The 18982-nt window shown below is 61.7% G+C and overlaps 10 protein-coding genes across 10 annotated transcripts; 4 read left to right on the top strand and 6 right to left on the bottom strand.

Annotated features, from left to right (window-relative positions):
• Nucleotides 1–108: 108 nt before the first annotated feature.
• Nucleotides 109–1661, bottom strand: GGTG_05035 (cytochrome P450 71A23; the record flags this gene model as incomplete). The annotated part of the gene is made up of 2 exons (XM_009222834.1): nt 109–918; nt 963–1661. The coding sequence occupies 2 exons, from the start codon at nt 1659–1661 to the stop codon at nt 109–111; spliced, it is 1509 nt and encodes a 502-aa protein (XP_009221098.1).
• Nucleotides 1662–2427: 766 nt separating this feature from the next.
• GGTG_05034 (hypothetical protein) lies at nt 2428–3785 on the bottom strand (the record flags this gene model as incomplete). Its single annotated transcript, XM_009222833.1, has 5 exons — nt 2428–2714; nt 2769–2956; nt 2995–3473; nt 3562–3581; nt 3656–3785. 5 exons carry the CDS (start codon nt 3783–3785, stop codon nt 2428–2430), a joined length of 1104 nt encoding a protein of 367 aa, XP_009221097.1.
• Nucleotides 3786–4627: 842 nt separating this feature from the next.
• GGTG_05033 (hypothetical protein) lies at nt 4628–7181 on the bottom strand (the record flags this gene model as incomplete). Its single annotated transcript, XM_009222832.1, has 5 exons — nt 4628–5475; nt 5587–5903; nt 5973–6197; nt 6268–6965; nt 7032–7181. 5 exons carry the CDS (start codon nt 7179–7181, stop codon nt 4628–4630), a joined length of 2238 nt encoding a protein of 745 aa, XP_009221096.1.
• A 454-nt stretch (nt 7182–7635) lies between these two features.
• On the top strand, nt 7636–9895 carry GGTG_05032 (hypothetical protein; the record flags this gene model as incomplete). Its single annotated transcript, XM_009222831.1, has 4 exons — nt 7636–9107; nt 9243–9302; nt 9388–9478; nt 9551–9895. The coding sequence occupies exons 1-4, from the start codon at nt 8353–8355 to the stop codon at nt 9893–9895; spliced, it is 1251 nt and encodes a 416-aa protein (XP_009221095.1). The 5' UTR covers nt 7636–8352.
• A 199-nt stretch (nt 9896–10094) lies between these two features.
• GGTG_05031 (pyruvate dehydrogenase E1 component subunit beta) lies at nt 10095–11913 on the bottom strand. The gene is made up of 2 exons (XM_009222830.1): nt 11328–11913; nt 10095–11255 (listed from the first exon to the last, which is right to left on the bottom strand). The coding sequence occupies exons 1-2, from the start codon at nt 11712–11714 to the stop codon at nt 10497–10499; spliced, it is 1146 nt and encodes a 381-aa protein (XP_009221094.1). The 5' UTR covers nt 11715–11913; the 3' UTR covers nt 10095–10496.
• Nucleotides 11914–12182: 269 nt separating this feature from the next.
• On the bottom strand, nt 12183–14021 carry GGTG_05030 (sterol 24-C-methyltransferase). Its single transcript, XM_009222829.1, has 3 exons — nt 13435–14021; nt 13045–13366; nt 12183–12957 (listed from the first exon to the last, which is right to left on the bottom strand). Exons 1-3 carry the CDS (start codon nt 13674–13676, stop codon nt 12382–12384), a joined length of 1140 nt encoding a protein of 379 aa, XP_009221093.1. The 5' UTR covers nt 13677–14021; the 3' UTR covers nt 12183–12381.
• A 214-nt stretch (nt 14022–14235) lies between these two features.
• GGTG_05029 (hypothetical protein) lies at nt 14236–15864 on the top strand. Its single transcript, XM_009222828.1, has one exon. The coding sequence runs from the start codon at nt 14452–14454 to the stop codon at nt 15652–15654; it is 1203 nt and encodes a 400-aa protein (XP_009221092.1). The 5' UTR covers nt 14236–14451; the 3' UTR covers nt 15655–15864.
• GGTG_05028 (hypothetical protein) lies at nt 15757–16545 on the bottom strand. Its single transcript, XM_009222827.1, has 3 exons — nt 16291–16545; nt 16044–16214; nt 15757–15985 (listed from the first exon to the last, which is right to left on the bottom strand). Exons 1-3 carry the CDS (start codon nt 16355–16357, stop codon nt 15885–15887), a joined length of 339 nt encoding a protein of 112 aa, XP_009221091.1. The 5' UTR covers nt 16358–16545; the 3' UTR covers nt 15757–15884.
• Nucleotides 16520–18174, top strand: GGTG_05027 (zuotin). The gene is made up of 2 exons (XM_009222826.1): nt 16520–16924; nt 16990–18174. The coding sequence occupies exons 1-2, from the start codon at nt 16640–16642 to the stop codon at nt 18028–18030; spliced, it is 1326 nt and encodes a 441-aa protein (XP_009221090.1). The 5' UTR covers nt 16520–16639; the 3' UTR covers nt 18031–18174.
• A 347-nt stretch (nt 18175–18521) lies between these two features.
• On the top strand, nt 18522–18955 carry GGTG_05026 (hypothetical protein; the record flags this gene model as incomplete). Its single annotated transcript, XM_009222825.1, has 3 exons — nt 18522–18533; nt 18613–18809; nt 18865–18955. The coding sequence occupies 3 exons, from the start codon at nt 18522–18524 to the stop codon at nt 18953–18955; spliced, it is 300 nt and encodes a 99-aa protein (XP_009221089.1).
• Between the last annotated feature and the right edge of the window lie 27 nt (nt 18956–18982).

The raw sequence follows: 18982 nt of genomic DNA, 5'->3' as shown, positions 1-18982 counted from the left end.
TGTCAAGCGGGGTGGCTTGGAGGCCATGTCATCATTGTGGCTATGCTCAGCCACTTTTTGGATTTTGGGGCTTGTCCAACTTGATTGATTCTCTCCACCAACTCTCGTTTATATCAAACTGCCTAGACGTTTAACATCTAACTCCCGCCGCTCAATCTTAATCGTGACCTCCTCAAAATAGCCAATCCCCCCCTTGTACACATACTTGCCCGGCCTCGCCCTGTCCAGCGCCTCGACGCGAAAGTGGCGCAGAAACTGCAGTGGCCCCTTGAACAGCTCCATCATGGCAATGTGCCTGCCCAGACACTCGCGCGGGCCGTAGCCAAAGGCCATGCTGTACTTGAGCATCTCGCGCGTGCGGGCTTCGTTTTCGAGCCACCGCTCCGGCCGGAACTCGTCGGCGTCGTCCCCGTAAACGGCCGGGTCGCGGTGCACCACCCACTGGTTGCACGTCACCTCGGTGCCCTCGGGCGCGTGCTTGCCGTACAGCTCCATCCCTCCCGGGCCCCGCCAGCCGCGGGAGTCGCCGGGTTGAGCCGCATCGTCTCGCGCACGCACGCCACGTAGTAGGGGCAGTGCGCCGCCACCTCGTCGTGCTGCGGCGTGGCCGACAACTTGCCAGCCTTGGCGGCCGCGTCGATCTCGGCCGTTGACCTTGTCGTAGGCCGCCGGGTGGGCCATCAGGTGCGTTGTCAGCGCGTTGACCGTCGTGCCCGTCGTGTCGGCCCCCGCCAGCAGCACCAGCAGGATCTCGGCCCGCACGTACTCAAGGTCCAGCGGCCTGCCGTCCTCGTCGCGCGCCTCGAGGAAGGTTTGCAGCAGGTCGATGCGCCCGCCCGCCGTGCCCTTCTCGTTGGCCTCGATACGCTCGGCGATGAGGCGGTCGCGGAACCGCATCAGCGTGCCGATGCCCGAGTCCTGCTCGGGCGAACGCCACCAGGTACTTGCCGAGAAAGGTCGACTTGACCCAGTCGGTAAAGGGCCAGCACCGCGCCATGACGCCAAACGCCGTCAGCCCCGTCGTGGAAGCCCTGGATCAGGCCCTCGACGTCGCGCTCCTGCTCGGTGAAGCCAAAGGGCTGCCCGAACCCGACCTCGCTGATGATGTCGTAGGCCATGTAGACGGCCCAGGGCGCAAAGTCAAAGGCCTTGCCCGTGCCGGCGAACCGGGTCTGCAGCTTGTCCATCCAGCGCTCGATGTTGCCGTCGAGCAGCGGCTCCATGCGGCGCACGTTGGGGAAGGAGTAGGGGGCGGCGGCGATCTTGCGGAAGCGCGCGTGGGTCTTGGCGTCTTGGCGTCCTGCATGTTGAACAGGCTCTCGGTCTTGCCGAAGCTGCCGGTGATGTAGTGCTGCGACTTGTGGGCGTGGCGCCAGTAGACGTCGGGCAGGCGCGTCGCGTCGGCCACGGACAGCATGGTGGGCGTCACGCGCACCACGGGGCCGTGGCGCCGGGTGCAGCTCGCGGAAGACGCGCGGCTCGTCGCCCTTGACGTTGTGGTACGCGATCCAGAGCCGCGTCACGGAGCCCCAGAACGGGCCCGGGAACTGCGACAGCGGGCTGAGGTACCGGTACCGCACCACCTGCGCCACGCACGGCTTTGTAGGCCAGGTAGGCGGCCGCGAGGAGCGCAGGTTTGCCGCTGTGAGGAGGGCAGCCATGGTGGTTGGCTTGTTGTGTGTTGCCGTGTCCCCTGTTGACGGCGGCCTTTCTGGTCCGCTTCCCAGCTCTAGCCAGGTCTTTTACGAGCTGTCAAAAGAAATGTGTGATGCGATGCACATATTCCTAGGTCCTCTGTGCCATGCCACCCCAGCCGCCTCCCTGGGCCAGTCACGAGCTACATATTGTACCGCCCCTCCCCATGGCTCCCCTCCCGCTGCCGAGGTCCTGCTGCCTTGGCCGTACCCACGAGCAATCACGCGAGCCAGAGGGGCCAGCGCCGATCTGTGCCTCTTTCCGGCCGCATCGTGTGGAACTCAAAGTGGAGGAGGCATGAAGCAAAGGAGGTAGTTGCGGAGTAATCCTGCCGCCTCGGTCACAGTGCCAGCGCACACCCATGCCCGCCCCTGGTCGTTGTTGTTGTTGGTTCGTTTATATCTTTCCCGCCCAGTCGGCAGGCGGGTGCGGCACGCGGCTTCCGGCGCCACCAACCGCCGGTCTGTTACGCTTAGACTGGAGCCTTTTTCAGGGACCCATGCGCCCTGCCCTGCCCTGCCCTGCCTTTTGGAACGCTGTCGCAAGCAGCACATGGTAGCACGACGTTTCCATATTGAGCAGCCACACGGTAGAAGGGGGACCGGAAAAGTGTAGTTCTGTGTGTACGTACCCTACTGTGAATTAGCCCTTACCGAAACAGCCACCCGCATCCAATAAATCCCATCAACAGTCTCGCCCAGCCCACCTCCCCGCCCAGCCGGGACTAGCCCCCTATCCGTCCCGCCAGCCCGACGTCTTCGGCGTCTGGTGGTCGACCTGCACGTGTGTGGTGACGCCGATGCGGCCCTCAGGCACGCGGCCCGTCAGCGCCTCCTCGTCGCTCAACTGCGCGTCCGCCGGCCGCGTCGGCGCCGCCGCCATCATCTCGTGCCCGTCGTCGTCCCTGACGCTGTCGGCGTAGTAGAAGCTCTTGTTGCCTCTTGCCTTGGCGTCGCCCTTGTCGTTCCTGCTGCTCCCCGTGCCGCCGCCGTCGCCGCCGCCGCCGGACCACGAGCCCCCTATGGTCTAAAACTCCCCTTCCCCTCCTGCTCCTCCTCCTCCTATTCCTCCACTAGGCCCGCCGCTGCTGCTCCCCAGCAGGCGCGGGAAGAAGCGCTTGGCAATCACCTTTGTGCTCGGGATGGACGAGGCCAATATGCCGACGTTGGTCTCGATGACGGACCAGTACATGGGCTGGGCAATGTCCCAGGTCGGGTCGGCGCTGGCCAGCATGGCGGGTATGAAGGTGATGCAGATGACGCTGGCCAGGCAGGCCACGAAAGCCCGGCACAGCGCGACCCCGAGCCCGACGCGCTGCGCGCCAGCGGCACCTGCAGCCGCAGCACGAGCGGGATGGGCAGCGCGCACGTCAGCGCGTCTGTCAGGATGTTGACGGCCGCGTTGGCCAGGTAGAAGGCGTTGATGTCGATGCAGCGCCGCTTCTGCGTTGCCGGTATCGTGATGTCGTAGGCCGCCCGGATGGGCCTCGCACTGCAAGATGCAGACCAGCACGTTGGCCGTGGCCTGGCAGGCGACGACGCCCGCCATGACGGCCGACAGCGTCCGCAGCGTCTCCGGTCGCCCAGGCGCATGTACGGCGCCAGCACCGACGCCTTGATGAAGCCCAGGCAGGCGTTGTAGAAGATGGACGAGAGCCAGACCGTCTGCAGGTACGCGACGAAGTTGGGCACCCCGCGCGCTATCACGTCGGCGTAGTGCCCGCCTAGCCCCAGCTCGGCCGACCGGATGGTGGCGGCGATGAAGGCCCAAGAGAGGAGCTGCTTGTTGTTAGTTTGCCTGTCTTGGCGTTCGTGCCGTGCCGTTGTTCATGCCGTGCCGTGCCGTATATATTCGCCCAACGCTTACCGAAGCCACAACGATGAGATCTGCAGAAAGAAAGTGTGGCGTGCTGTCGTTAGCCTAGGCCTGCCATCTTCCTAGCGTCCGTCCGTCAACTTACAGTCATCTATTCCCACGTGTTGAACCAGAAAGATGCGCGCGTAGAGCCGCAGCCCGACGACCACAAACGTAATAACGGCAAAGGCCACGGCCACGGCCATGACCGTGGGCGACTGCGTCTCGACCTCCATGGCCAGTGTCGTGTCTGCACAGAAAGTAAAGGTGCCAGTGGACAACAGCAGCCCGAGATGCGAGCTGAGCGGGCACAGCTGAACGAGCACAGGGCAAGACAATATGTATTCCAGCAGCCCCAGCCCCAGCCTTGATCGTTTCCAGCCTCGACTCCAGCCTGTCGGGACCAGCACACCCACCCATACAAACACAACCCCAAATACACCCCTCGCCCCATGCTTCCGGAGCCGGTTCCGAAAGGGCCAGGGCACGAGAGCCACAGCATCCGGCCTTCACCTTGTCTTGTGCCAAAACCCGCTGCTGTGGGACGCTGACACAGGAGAGATAAGGAGCAGCCGGCGACAGTATCGACAGTATGCCACACGGCCAGTCAGGAAACCCGGGTCAGCATCCCTGTCGCCCACTCTCCCTTGCCGGTTCGAGTGGAGGCGGCCAGGGCCTGGAGCTCGCCGATCATGAGCCTTGGCGTGAGCCATCCCTGCCGCCAACAACGCGGGAGCGAGGGAGCCTCTGAGGATATGCACTAGTGGTACCGAAGATGCCCAGCCACGCCAGGGAAAAGGACAGAGGACACCCACATGGCAACTCCACCCGCCGCTGGAGAAGAGGCGCCCATCTCGCCCACATGGAGCAAAGATCGGTCCTTGTCACAATGCATTGTGTAACGATATAATCACAACGAGCAAAGGGTTTCGGAACACCACCTGCAGGCTCGTCTCTCGTCCAGCCAACCACCCGCCAATGCGTCAACTTTTCTGAGGGGAGTGAAGATCGCACATTGCCGACACGTTGCATGCTCCCAGGCACCTAAGGCTCCCAGGCACCGACAAGAAAGGATCGCTCAAATGTTGGCCCAGTTCATGGCCATGGTCTGGTAGTCCCAGGGGTAAAACACGTCCGAGATCCAGGCCTGGTCGACCGGGCCTGCCACGCCCAGAGAGACGGGCGTGCCGTTCAGGTCGTACTGGCCATATGGCCCAGCTTGTGGCTGCTGCTGCTGCTGCATGTCCATGCCGCCCATCATCAGCTGCGGCGGCAACTGGCCGCCCAACAGTGCCACGTTGCCGCCGCCAGCTACCACGCCCCCGGTCCCGGGCCCTCCCAACGTGGCTAGCGAGGACGACGACGGGGACACGCCCTCGCCTGCATCCATGCCACCCTGGGCTGCCGCATCCATATTCTTGATCTCGACCTCCCAGCCCGCCCGCATCCTCTCCAGGAACGTCCACGACTTCAAAAAGATGGTGGGCATGGCGCCTTCGGCAGCCTTCTCCCCGTCCTCACCCTCGTCCAGGCCGGCCGACATCTTGAGATCCATCACCCTGGCCGTGGTGCCGTCGATCATGGCGAGCACGTCGAGCCGGCGCCTGAGCGCAGCCCGGTCCCACAGCGGATCGTCGTAGACGGTCAGGCGGAACAGCGCGACCAGCGCGTGCGTCATGCGCGTGCACATGGCGAACGAGAAGCCGTGGTAGAAGACGGCAGCCATGGCAAAAATGCGGCTAAAGTAGCGCTCCAGGGCGTCGACGCAGCCGTGCAAGTATTCGAGCTGCTGCGGGTTGGCCGCCAGTGAGCTCGGGTTGGGATCGGGCATGTCGACGTTGAGGGGCTGCAGCATCCTAGGTGACTTGTTGACGGCGCACTCGTTGACCATGAGATCCAGCGAATGCATCATGGGCTCCACGGCGTCTGCTCGAGTCCGCGCTTAGTTCACGAGCTTTACAACATTTGACCCCAAGGATCCCAAGGATCTGATCCCAAGGATCCCATGGATCCCAGTCTAGGCGTCACAGGACATACCGTGCTTCAGCAGCTCCTCGGGGATACTGGATATGAGGTCCTTGAGTCGGGAGCGGAAGAGCTTGACAACATAGTGTGGCAAACCCTTGGACGGGTCTTCGATGCCGCACGCGCTCTCGAAAAGTCCTGGACGTGCTATCGACCCATCCGAGCCTTGGCGCGCGTTGTGGATCTGCTCGACCAGCTGCTCTGCCTTTACCTGGACTACGAGCACCTTGTCGCCCTCGCATTCCGGGTTCTTTTCCAGATCTCGTAGCATTTCCTCCATGAACGGCGTCCACCTCAGGGGGTCGAACCGCCGCATGGTGGACGAAGTCCTGACATGGCGTGTGAGTGGGATTCATCATTCATTCATCAGAGATGGGCATGGCGGATGGCCAGCTTACATTGCACAAAGACAGAAACACCCCAGGGCCGCGCGCCGCTCCTCGTTGGTCGGCCCCGCCCCTCTGAGCTGGTCGGCCATGAAGCTCTTGGCCTCCGAGTCCTTCCAGAAGCGGGGGGCCGGCAGCTCCCCAAACGGGCGGTGCAGCCCTAGCTCGATGAGCTGGGCAGTGGCCAAGCGGGTGAAGAGAGTCATGTATGGCCTGTCTCTTTTGTGGAAGTGTGCCCTGGACCAGTGGACGCAGTCAGCACCTCCGTTAGCCTCCGTCTTGTTTGTTCCGTGGGAGCGGCACTCACCAGCCAGCAAAGGCCAGGATAGCAAGCAAGATGTCGAGGCTGCTTTCGTAGTGGACCACTGCCTTGTCTGAAATCAACTCCCGCAGCTCGTCGCTGAGCTTCTGCTGCTTTTCGTACGATCTCGACGTGACGCACCGAATAGCCAGCATGGTCAGGGGGCGTTTCCTCGAGAGGTTCTGTGCTGTCATGGAGACGGGGATGTGCATAAAGGGGAAGAAGCGGATGAAGCGGGAGCGGAAGGCATCGAGGGACCGCTCGGCCTCGACCAAGTCGGCAGAGCCCGGGGGAGAGGTCGACGAAGGGGTCGGGGTCGGCTGTGGGGAGGGCGTGGCCTTGTCGGGCTGCACAGACAGCAGAGGGCGCGGCTCGGCATCATGTGAGCTTGGGGGAGAGGGGATATTGGGGGCTATCTGATCCGAGAACCTGGGAAGACGGCCCCTGGCGGTGCATGATGGCCTGGCCTGTGGCAGGGCAGATGGGGCTTCTCTTGTAGAGGCCGAGCCGGCGCCTTCCTTGGCCTGGCGCTGGGTCTTTAGCAGCGAGACGAGGTCGTCCAGCTTCTCCTCGAGCTGAGCTGTGCGCGAGACGATGTGGCGCCTGGGGGTGCGTTTGCGGACCGTCTCTGACGGCACACACTGTTTGGCTAGGCGGTGGCACCTTTCACAAGCGCCCGTGTCGGCGCCAGAGCCACGGTAGACCTGGTGGGTGGGTCAGCGAGTGGCTGGGGAGGCTTGAACAAGAGCAGAACAAGAGGCTTGACCAACACATCGACACTTGGCCTTGGAGCAGTTTGTGCAGGCCCGCCCGTAGGGAGCCGGGACGCCGGCACTAGCAGTAGCAACAGCCGAGGCAGACGAGCGCGTGCTTCTACTTTGGGACTCTCCCAGTCCAAAAGAAGAGGAACTGGAGGTCATGGTGGTGAAGCTGGAGCACCAGACTGTCGTTCAATTCCGGCGGAGTCTGGCCTAGGCTGGTCGTTTGGTGAAGCGACTCGTGCGCCACAAGCGTCCGAACTCGTGCTCGAGTGGGTGCTGTTTAGTGGGTGCTGCCCCCCAAAAACCCTAAAAACCCCAAAAACAGGGTCCAATCTGGTAGCTCTGGCGTTCGGATTTAGATTCTAGACCCAACCGAATCTCCAGAGCAGAGAGTTAGGACAGGAAAAAGAAGCATGAGTGACGATGATGCGAGAACAAGGGAACTAGGGAATCCGAGGGAAGCAAGGCCACCCACGCTGAACAAGGTGGGCGGGTTTGGTGGCGGAGGGAATAACAGCCCGACGGGATTCGGAGTTGGAACTGTTGCGAATCCCGCCGGGCTGACAGCCCAAAACGGGCAAGTGTCGCCCCTCCATGCTCGACAACGCCTGCCTCCTCAGCCTTGGATTAGGGAATGATATCGGCTTACATAACCACAGAGCATAGAGCCCTCTGACTTATACCAGCCGTCTCCTCAACCACCTTGCCATCCCAAACTCCGGCAGCCGCTCCGTAGGCAAACACCACACGGGTAGCTGCCGCTGCTCGGCCTGCCGTGCCACTCCCCAGCCATGCTTGCACGGGGTTCAACGTCAAACGCTCCCACAAGTGACACTCGACCGGCCGAGATGCCAACCAGATCCTGCCCCTGGAGTGACACCCGCGTGGCGCCACCGGTGACGGCACGGGGGACAAGACCCCTTGATGTGTTTTTTTGCGTCTTGTGTCTGTGTGAGGTCTTGTCAAGGATCGAGGCCTCGCCTCTCTCTTTTCCTCTTTCTTGTTGTCTTTTCTGTCCTGGTGTTTTGCTTCTTTTTCTAGATGGCCTCAATACTCTCAACGCAGGCCGTGGTGTTGGCCTGGGCGCTGTGATACCGGATGCTTGTTTTCTGCGGAGCCTTGCATCAGCGACGACGTGGCTCCACGTCCTTGCTTCTCTGACCTTTGCCTCAGCACCGTGCAGTGAAGTTGAGTCCCAACTTTGCAGAAGGAGTCACCCGCCTGGCCAGCTCAGCTTTCGCCAACCAGCCAACATCTCGTCCACCCCAGCCATCACAGCTCCATTTGCCCTGCCTGCTAACCCACCACCACCGCTACCACCCCCATCGCCATGGCCTCGCCCTACCAAACGTCCGAGAGCGGCCACTGGCGGCCCTACAACACCGGCCATGGCGGCCCGGGCGTCGGCCAGGTCCACGAGATGGGCCCCTACCCGATCCGCCGCTTCGCCGAGCAGGACTCGGCCCTGAACCCGTCCCTGCAGGCCCGCGCCGTCAGCCGCGCCCCCAGCACCGCCTCGTCCTCGGCCCAGTCGGCCGGCGGCGGCGGCGGCGGCGGCGGGCCCATCGGCTTTGGCGCCGGCTACCGCAGCCCCAGCGTCGACCACCACCACCGGCCGCCACCATCGCCCCCGCTGCCGCAGCAGCAGCAGCAGAAAGATTACGCCGGCAGCAACAACCCCCCGATGACCATGGCCGACCGCCGCAGCAGCACCCACACCGCCGCCCCGTCGGCCTACCACGACCAGGCGGCGCTGCGGACGGTGCGTGAGGACGACGAGGGCGACAGCGACGTCGGCGACCACGGTCGCAGCAACTACGACGACGGCGACGACGGCGACGACGGCGACGACGGAAACGGCAGGCGGCGCGGCTGGCGGCGCTTCTGCTGCCTCTGCTGCTGCTGCTTCGGCGACGGCGACGACACGCCGCTGTGGGCGCGCCGCCTGTGGGGGTGGATCGTCTTCAACCGCTGTCTCGTCTACGGCGTCGTCGCCGCCATCTTGTGCACCATCGTCTTTGGCGTCATCTTTGGCGCCGTGCTGCCGAGGCTGTCGAGCCAGCCGGGTCCGAGGCAAGTTGACTTGTGTGCTGTTCTTTCTGTGTTCCTAAAGCCGATACCCGAGTCTGTACTGGCATCCCATGTGCCTTGCTCTTGCTAGCCCTGGGGCCATGGCGAGGCCCCAGGGCTCCAAAAGACAGAACTAAGCGTCTGATACAGCCCGCCGCCCTCGGTCCCGGCCTCCGACGACGTCCCCTCCCCGTGCACCTCGTCAGAATGGTCAGCTCGCCGGCACTATTCCCGTCCTGGAAGTGTATAGAGCACAACCGGACAGACCTGCTAACAGCCGGCACCGACAAATCAGCTCCCCGACGCCGTTGCCCACGTCCACGCCGTCAACCACATCCTCGGATAGCAGCACCTCGTCGACCAGCACCTCGCCGAAGCCCGTCCCAGTAAGCCCGCCCACACTCCCTCTGCCCAGTGACATATGCGCAGCACACCAGGCACTAACAACTCCCCCCAAGACTGGCCTCCCCGCCGAGTGCAATACCAAAAACTACATCACCTCGGCCTCCTTCCTGGCCGTGCACGGCGACCCAAACTACCTCTTCGCCTTCTCGGCCTCGCGCAGCCCCGACGAGTGCTGCGCCTACTGCTACCGCCGCGTCGCCACGGGCTGCCACGGCTGGCGCTTCACCCCGGGGTCCGCCACCACGTGCACCTACATCCACTCGTACGACGGGCCCGGCCGCAAGGACGACACCTGCCCCAAGGGCGCCGACGTGCCCGTCGACATCGCCTCGGACGACAAGCCCGGCGGGCCCAACAGGCGCAACGTGGCCGGCGTGGGGCCGTGCGGTTCTCTTTGATACCCTGGTTGTCCTCTGCCGCCCTCATTTCTTCCCCGGTTTTGTCTTGAGCGCGTTGCTTGTCCCGGGCGGTCGATACTCGTCTCCCTAATAGTCCTTGACTCTCCTTCACTCTCTTGTCAACAGCCCCGGATTCTTAGTATCGGGACGCATGCTTCAGAAGCGCTCGAGATACGTTTAGATGTCAGTCAGCCCTTCTCCCAGTCTGGCGACAACGCCCGCCAATAGCTTAGGCTGGACTCTTTGATGTCATGCAGAACAAGCGCTGGTTTAGACTCCGCACGTGCACCGACCTACCACGTGAATGAACCCGTAACCATGTCTATAAATGTCAGAGAGCTACATAGCTGCACTCTCCTACTGCTCCCAAGCTGCCCTTCCCAATTTAAACCAACGCCTGCGCAGACAACATGGGTGTGATCGTCGGGCCCGGAGCCGAAAAAAGAATGTTTATATCAACAATCGGACCAATTACTGTACATCAAGCGCCTATGGTCGTCTAGCCGCCAAGTTCTAACCGGGAAAACAGACGGCGCGCCCCTGAGCAACCGTCAACACCCAAACGCACGCCCCAGATACCAACGACTTTCGCTGTCGGGCTTTATAGTCGCAGCAGCTTGGCGGCGTGCTGCTCGATAATGCTCTCGGTCGGGAAGCTCATCTCCTCCAGTCCCTGGGCGTAAGGGGTGGGCACGTCGGCGCCTGTGACGCGCGAGGCCGGGGCGTCAAGGTAGTCAAACGCGTACTCCATGGTAAGGGCCAGGATCTCGGAGCCGACGCCAAAGGCCGGGAAACCCGACTCGACCGTCATGAGACGGTGCGTCTTCTTGACCGACTTGACGATGGACTCGACGTCGAGCGGCTTGATGGAGCGCAGGTTGATGACCTCGACCTCGACGCCGTGCTTCTTCTTGAGGTTCTCGGCCGCCGCCAGCGACTGGCCGACACACCTCGACAACGTCACGATGGTCAGGTCCTTTCCCTGGCGCTCCACCTTGGCCTTGCCGAAAGGAATCACAAAGTCGTCCTTCTGCGCTGCCTCCGACATAGGGAAGGTCTGGCCGTACATGAGCTCGTTCTCGAGCACCACGACGGGGTTGGGGTCGCGGATGGCCGCCTTGAGCAGGCCCTTGGCGTCCTCGGCGCTCCAGGGCGACACCACCTTGAGGCCAGGCACGCTGCCGTACCAGGCGCTGTAGTCCTGCGAGTGCTGGGCGCCGACACCGGAGGCGAAACCGTTGGGGCCGCGGAACGTGATGTTGCAGGGCTGGATGCCACCCGACATGTATAGCGTCTTGGCGGCCGAGTTGACGACGTGGTCGATGGCCTGCATGGCAAAGTTGAACGTCATGAACTCGCACTGGTGGACTGGTCAGCATCGCGCGAAGCACCTCTCTGTCCTCGTGCTGGTGGGGCGGGGTCTTTGTCTTACAACGGGGTGCAGGCCGCTCAGGGCGGCGCCGACGGCCAGGCCGGCAAAGCCCATCTCGGTGATGGGGGTGTCAATGACCCTGCGCTCGCCGAACCTGTCGAGCAGACCCTTGGTGACCTTGTACGCGCCGTTGTACTGGGCCACCTCCTCGCCCATGATGAAGACCTTGTCGTTGGACTCGAGCTCCTCGGCCAGGGCCTCGTTGAGGGCCTCGCGGACAGTGTAGTCCTTGGTGCCGGCCGAGGCGTACGTCCTCTGCTGGTGCAGCGGCTGGAGGGCGGCCCTCCGCGAGGCTATTATGGACGAGGCCGGGGCGCATCTGAGGACGGGGGCGCGGGCGGTGGCCGCGGCAGCCAGGCGGGCGGCTGGGCGGAGATAGCGAGACATGGTGGGCAGGACGGCAGCTCGAGCGATTGCGAGGCAGACTGAGAAGTGGATGGTGGTGGGTGGGTGGTGGGTGGACAGACTTGATATTGCTGGCTGTGTCGACTTGGAGGGAATTTTTTTTCGGCGCCTCGCGGGTCGGAGCTCTGGTTGCTGATGGAGCTTTGGCTCACCACCAAATCCACCAAATCCAATGCCAGCGCAGCACCCCGAGTGGCGGCCCAGAATTTGGCGTGCGCTCCCGCAGTTGGGCCTGGGACTTGTTGGGGACCCATTGGCTGCTAGTCCCAAACAGGAATGGTCGGCCCCATTCCACGATAACGGCTCGCGACGGGTGGGGCCCTGCTGAGCTTCCTTTTCGTCTGCCATCCGGACGATTTTGGGGGACCTCCTTTGAGGCTGAGCTGAGGCTGGGTTTGGGCTGCCTTTGCTGAGCTTAACTGCGGACAAACTCGACCGGACTAAAAGCCACCACTCTCACACACACCCGACTCAACCCGATTAGAACAAAGATTATTTTATATACTCTATAGGATACCTCTACCGTCCCAAAGTGTGAGCTCAACTCCCCTCCTGTCATGTAATCCTGTCATCCTCATTATACTCGGCATGTATGCCGCCCCTGTTACCCTCCCCTCCTTTTCCTCATTAGTCAACTCCAGTTCCCCGCCTAGTTCAACGGCTTGCGGCCAACCATCAGGTACATGGGCGTAAAGATGTTCTCCCTTGCGCCAGCGACAACGGCATCTCCGCCCACTGCCAGTGCGTCCGCCGTCTTCTTGGTGCCTGCAGGCGCGATGCCGACCGTCTCAAGAACGCCCGTCATGCCGTGCATCAACGTCCGTGCCCACTTGGTCATGCGGAGGACGGTGAAAAGATCAAAGTATGTCTGCAGGTACTTCAGATCGCCAGCCAGAGGCCAGTACCAGGGCATCGCGTCGCCCTTCTGCGCCAGGTCATCGGCCTTGATCAGCTCGAACCCGGCCGCCTTCATCGCCGCCAGACCCTCCGAGATGGGCACCATGTTGGAAATCCCGTTGCCAACCTCGATGCGCAGACGGATGTCACGGTGGTGAAGGTTGTCGTTATCGTAGTCGTCAGTCATCAGCCACTCGTACACGCCAAACGTGCCGCCGGGCTTCAACACCCTGAAGATCTCGCTGTACACGCCCTCAAGCTTGGGCGCGTGAACAGTCGCCTCGATGGCGTAGACGGCATCAAAGCTCTCGTCAGGGAACGACATTTGCTAATCGGGTGCAAACAGTCAGCTCAGGGGCTCAGGACACAACACAAAACACAAAACGTGGCCAGGGATGTGGCAGAATATGCATACCATAAAGTCTCCCTTGACGAATTTGAGCTGGTCAGCGAGGCCCTCCTTCTCGGCGTAATATGTCGCGCGATCGATCTGGTAGTCGTTGTTGTTCAGACCAACAATATTGGCGCCGGTAAACTTGGCGATCTCGCGTGCGGGACCACCGACACCGCAGCCGACGTCAAGGACGGTCATCTCCTCCTTAATGCCGATCTGGTGTGCCAGGTAGTGCTCATGGCGGGCAATGGCTTGGTAAAAGGGCTCGTTGGCTGAGAATCGGCAGAAGTGGAACGACTGGCCCCAGCCGTACTCGTAGATGTCGGTGGCGAGGTTGTAGTAGCTACGGGAAGAAAGGAGACAACGGTTAGCCCACAGCCAGGGCATCATACAGGGCGGAGGTCGACTTACTGCCTGGTCAGAGTGGCATACTCCTTTGTCCGGGCCTCGCGGTCAGCGGCAGTCTCGTTCTCGGCGCGCTTGTTGTCGAAGTGCTTAAAGTACTCCTCGACAGCCAGCTTCTTGGCCTCCTTGTCCTTGGAGAACATGGCCGCAATGCCGCCGGCTGCCATGGCCGACTTGCCGTGAAGCACCTTGTTGAAGGCGGCATCGCGCTGCTTGTCCTCCTTCTCAAGACCCTGCTTGGGAGCCATTGCTGCGGTGTTGAAGTTGACAAGTGGGTGTGAAGGAATGACGGAACAGACGGTGACAGTTGAGGTCACGAATGCGGAGAGAAAGGAGTGTGGCGGTTGATGGGAGAAGCCGCCGCAGGAGAGATGGATGGGAGAATATGTAAGGAGAGGATGCAGGAAGGGCAGACCGACAGAAAGGGACGAGATGGACACGCGGGTTACAAAAAGGAGTCGGTCCCCGACTTTCCTTCAGACCGACCGCCCAGAAGCACCAAACTGGACCCTTCCCGTCACGGCAGCCTCTGGCAGGTGCCAATTCACATGTGCAGCCCCACCGGCCCAAATTCCAGCCAATTTCGATTCTCGAGCAATTTCATTAGCATATCGACCTGGCAGGCGGTGAAGTGGGGGGCGTTCTGATTGGCTGGCCCCTCCTCCTATTCTCCCTCTGCTTGGCGGTGCCTGGCGTTGTATTTTTTCCTTTTCGAATTCGAATACGAATAAGAACCAAGGCTTGCTTGCCCCTGAATGATGACGAGTTGACGCCACACCTCTAAAGTCTCAGTGGCTGATGACTAATCGATAAGAGAACCTTCTTGCCTCAGCCACGCAACTTGCCGGTCAGCCCAAGGCTGAGATCCATGCCTGCGACAAGAATTATCCACATCCGAAAGTTGACAATCGCGAAACCACGCCACCAGCCAACGAACGACTCGACGGCGCCGCCAACGTCGACGCGCATCGAACCAGACTCCATCAACGCGCTCGAATCAGCACAACCTCAACACCGCACACTATGGCTCCCCAGATAAAACAGGACCTCAATAGGTCGGGCTGGGAGTCGACCGACTTCCCGTCCGTCTGCGAGAGCTGCCTCCCAGAAAACCCCTACGTCAAGATGATGAAGGAGGACTACGGCGCCGAGTGCAAGCTGTGCACCCGGCCCTTCACCATCTTCAGCTGGAGCGCCGACCGCGCCCATGGCCGGAAGAAGCGCACCAACATCTGCCTTACATGCGCCCGCCTAAAAAACTGCTGCCAGTCGTGCATGCTCGACCTGTCCTTCGGCCTGCCCATCGTGGTGCGCGACGCCGCCCTCAAGATGATCGCCCCCGGTCCGGGCTCCGAGATCAACCGCGAGTTCTTCGCCCAGAACAACGAGAAGGCCATTGAGGAGGGCCGCGCCGGCGTCGAGGAGTACGAGAAGACGGATGAGAAGGCCCGCGAGCTGCTGAGGCGGCTAGCCCAGAGCAAGCCGTACTTCAGGAAGAGCAGGGGCGTCGACGAGGATGGCAACCTGGCGACGGGCCCACCTGGGGGTCCCAGCAGCAGAGGAGGCAACGCAGCTGTCGGTTCCGGATCCGGTGGCCCGGGCCCCATCCGCACGCGTGACTCTAGGGCTGCTGCCGCTTCAGGCAGCTCATCTGGCAGAGGAGGCGGCGGCGGCGGCCGAGGTGGCAGGGGAGGGCGCCGAGGCGCGTTTCCTAGCGCCGCTCAGCAGCCACCGACGGAGAAGGACTGGCTTCCGCCCGACGACACAGGCATCATGTCGCTGTTCGTGACGGGTGTCGAGGACGACCTGCCCGAGCACAAGATCCGCGACTTCTTCAAGGTACACGGCAAGATCAAGTCGCTTGTCTGCTCGCACATGTCGCATTGCGCCTTCATAAACTACGAGACGCGCGACGCGGCCGAGAAGGCCGCACTCGAATGCAAGGGCCGTGCCGTCATTGCCGGCTGCCCCCTGAGGGTACACTGGGGCCGCCCCAAGGCCGTGGGGACAATGAACAGAGAGGAGCGGCTGGACATGTTGCGCGATGGTCGGTCCGCCTTTACGCGCGCATCGCCGAGAGGAGGCCGCGGGGGTGCCCAAGGCAGAGGTGGTTCGCACAGCGGAGGCGATGTTGACGGCGGCAGCGCGGACGCGCCCCCAACACCACTCATCATTGCGCCGCCCGGTGCTGCCGAGGTGCAATATCCCAGTCAGGCCGGGAACTAGAGGTCTTTCGTATTCTTGTTTCTCCTTTTCGCAATCCCCTGGCTTGCAGCTGCCTTGCTGGCATAGCCACTTCTGGCGTTTTGGCGTTGGTTTTGACAAGAACTTGGCGTGACATGGCATTCATCCCAAGGTTTTGATGCATCATGTGTGTTTACTATGATAGGATTACAGCGGGAGTATCATACACGGCGTTATAATGTTACAGCTGCAGCGACCAACCAGACCGGCGCCTACATGTCCTTGCAGGTCTTGCCGTCTATCTTGATCTTCATGTTGCCTATCTTGATGGTGTCGTTATCTCCCCTCTCGGTCCCGTTGTGGATGTTGAGTTCTGCGCGAGGGGCGAGATTAGTCTTGGTCACTGTCGTGGCAGTCTGGCAGGAACATACTGTACAGCCCATCGTTCTGGAGTTGCCCCTGGACGACATTGGCCCTCAGGAACTGGGCCACCTCTTCAGCCATCTGGACGGCGGATTCGCGGTTGGCGGGAGGGAGGGAGGTGTTTTGCCGGAACTGGGTGGCTATTTGCTGTCTTGCGGCAGTCAAGACACGGGCGTCTCCTGTGGGCGGTGGGCAACCTGTTAGTGGGAAGGGCGCAACTCAGGAGCAGGGCGGAGGTAAGGACGCGGCAGATACCTTTGAATGCGACACCGGCGGCGCGCAAAAGGTGCCTGTAGGCAGCGAGGGCGTTTGAGTTGGACATGGTTCCTTGTTTGATGCTCGTCAAACAACCAGTAGAGGCCTTGGCTGTCTGGCAAAAGATGGCGACGGAATCGAAGCATCCAAGTTTCCAGACTAGGCTGTCGATTGCCCAATGAGCGGAGGTGATTGGCTGTATTTGGTAGGTGGGGCACAGACATGCACTGGTCCCTCCAGCTCAGAAAAAAAAATCCCACATCGAAAGTGATCCCCGCCAGTTGGGAACTCGGGCCGCAAAAACACCCACGGCTTCTCCCACAGATCAACTAGTGCGCCAGAAGCAACAATGACTGCAGTCAAAAGGTCGCTTCCGACCCTCCCCGAGGGCTGGGAGGCGGACAAGGACTTCAAGCCACTCGGCAAGCTGAGCACCTCGACGGAGCGCACCATCGAGCCCGTCGGCCCTCACTTCCTCGCCCACGCTCGCCGCTCCCGCCACAAGCGCACCTTTTCCGAGGATGACCGCCTGCAGGCCCAGGAGCGTGCCAAGAAGGTCGAGGTCGACGACGATGGCGAGATCAGCGAGCCCGAAGACCCCATGATGTTTACTCGGGACGCCAAGGACTGGAAGGTATGCGAGATGATCGAGGTCAAGGAGACAGGCAAGGAGACACACGTACTAACCAGCTCCCACAGAACCAAGACCACTACCAGGTCATGGGCCTGTCCAAGTACCGCCACAAGGCCACCGAGGACCAGATCAAGCGCGCCCACCGCAAAAAGGTGCTCAAGCACCACCCCGACAAGAAGGCCGCGGCCGGCCGCCCCGAGGACGATAACTTCTTCAAGTGCATCCAAAAGGCCACCGAGGTGCTGCTCGACCCCGTCAAGCGCCGCCAGTTCGACTCGGTCGACGAGAAGGCCGACGTCGAGCCGCCCACCAAGAAGGACCTGCAGAAGGGCAACTTCTACAAGCGCTGGGGCAGCGTCTTCAAGGCCGAGGCCCGGTTCAGCAAGGTGCACCCGGTGCCGACCTTTGGCAACGAGGACTCGGCCAAGGAGGACGTCGAGAACTTCTACAACTTCTGGTACAACTTTGACAGCTGGCGCTCCTTCGAGTACCTGGACGAGGACGTGCCCGACGACAACGAGAACCGCGACCAGAAGCGCCAGATGGAGCGCAAGAACGCCAACGCCCGCAAGAAGAAGAAGGCCGAGGACAACGCGCGCCTGCGCAAGCTGCTCGACGACTGCTCGGCCGGCGATGAGCGCATCAAGCGCTTCCGCCAGGAGGCCAACGCGGCCAAGAACAAGAAGCGCCTCGACAAGGAGGCGGCCGAGAAGGCCGCGCTCGAGGAGGCCCGCCTGAAGAAGGAGACCGAGGAGAAGGCGGCCAAGGAGGCCGAGGAGAAGGCCAAGGCGGACCGCGACGCCGGTAAGAAGGCCAAGGAGGCGGCCAAGAACGCCGTCAAGAAGAACAAGCGCGTGCTCAAGGGCTCCGTCAAGGATGCCAACTACTTTGTCGAGGGAGACGCATCGCCCGCCACCATCGACGCCGTGCTCGGCGACATCGACCTGGTGCAGTCCAAGATCGACGCCGACGAGATCGCGGCGCTGGCCGGCAAGCTCAACGGGCTCAAGGTCTCGGGCGAGATCAAGGCCGTGTGGCAGGACGAGGTCAAGCGCCTCGTCGGCGCGGGCAAGATCAAGGAGGGCGAGGTCAAGGCTCTGGCTTGAGTTGCGCCACCTGCGTGTTTCTGTAGACGATTTGACGTGACGGGGCAGGTGAGGAGTCCAGTTCATGACTAGATCTAGAATCCAACGGCCTTTCGGTCCATCATCCGATTTCTCTGCCTGTCGCTTCTCAACGAATCAAATGTTCCCCAACGGTGTTTCCGGTCGTCTTGTCCTGTGCGCAGTCCGAGCGATGTGCCCTTACGCAGCCTTTGCTATGGCGTGGGCACGGGAGTCGTCAAGCAGTAACCCATTTCGATGTTGCCCTCCATTTCCGGCTTGGACGAGAAGACTCTTGCAAGGTTCATCTGATCTCCGTATGCGCTGTAGGCTGCTTACTGGAAGCACGAGTGCTGCCTGTGTTGATGCAGAACCGATGTTTAGGGACTTGCCTACTTAAGTACACGACGCCAGGACGCTTCTGTCGTGAGCCTTCTCTCGCCGACGAGCGTTACCTTTTATACTTTTATAGCATCATCTACGGAATAGCCGAAATGCCAGCAAAGGTAAGTCTCACCACAACCGACAGAACATAACCCCTGACCTCTCAACTAACAACGCATCCTTATCTAGGTCGCGACATAGCAGGAGTGTATGCGCGCCCGCAAGGACCTTGTCCGGCGCGAGAAGAAGCTCTCACGCATGGCGCAGGACGTCGCGCGGGCCATGCGGGAGATGCCCGTGATGAAGATATCCAAGGATTACGTTTTTACACGGCCCGACGGCAGAAACGTCTGCCTACCCAACCTCTTTGAGGGCAAGAGGCAGCTTGTCGTCTACCAGTACGCTGCTTTTATCACTTTCCGAGACGTGTGTAGCAGCGTAACACACATACAGATTCACAGTCGGCTCTGGGGCGTCCGACGCCTGCGCCCGCTGCACCTTCCTGGCGGAGCGCTCGGCGGACGCGCACCAGCTCGACTCGTAAAACACGACCGTGTGCGCCGTGTCGCGC

This window comes from Gaeumannomyces tritici (assembly GCF_000145635.1).
Source record: "Gaeumannomyces tritici R3-111a-1 unplaced genomic scaffold supercont2.2, whole genome shotgun sequence".
NCBI classification, from domain to species: Eukaryota; Fungi; Ascomycota; class Sordariomycetes; order Magnaporthales; family Magnaporthaceae; genus Gaeumannomyces; species Gaeumannomyces tritici.
Note: the sequence above shows the minus strand (reverse complement) of the source record. Positions and strands in the feature narration are given on the sequence as shown.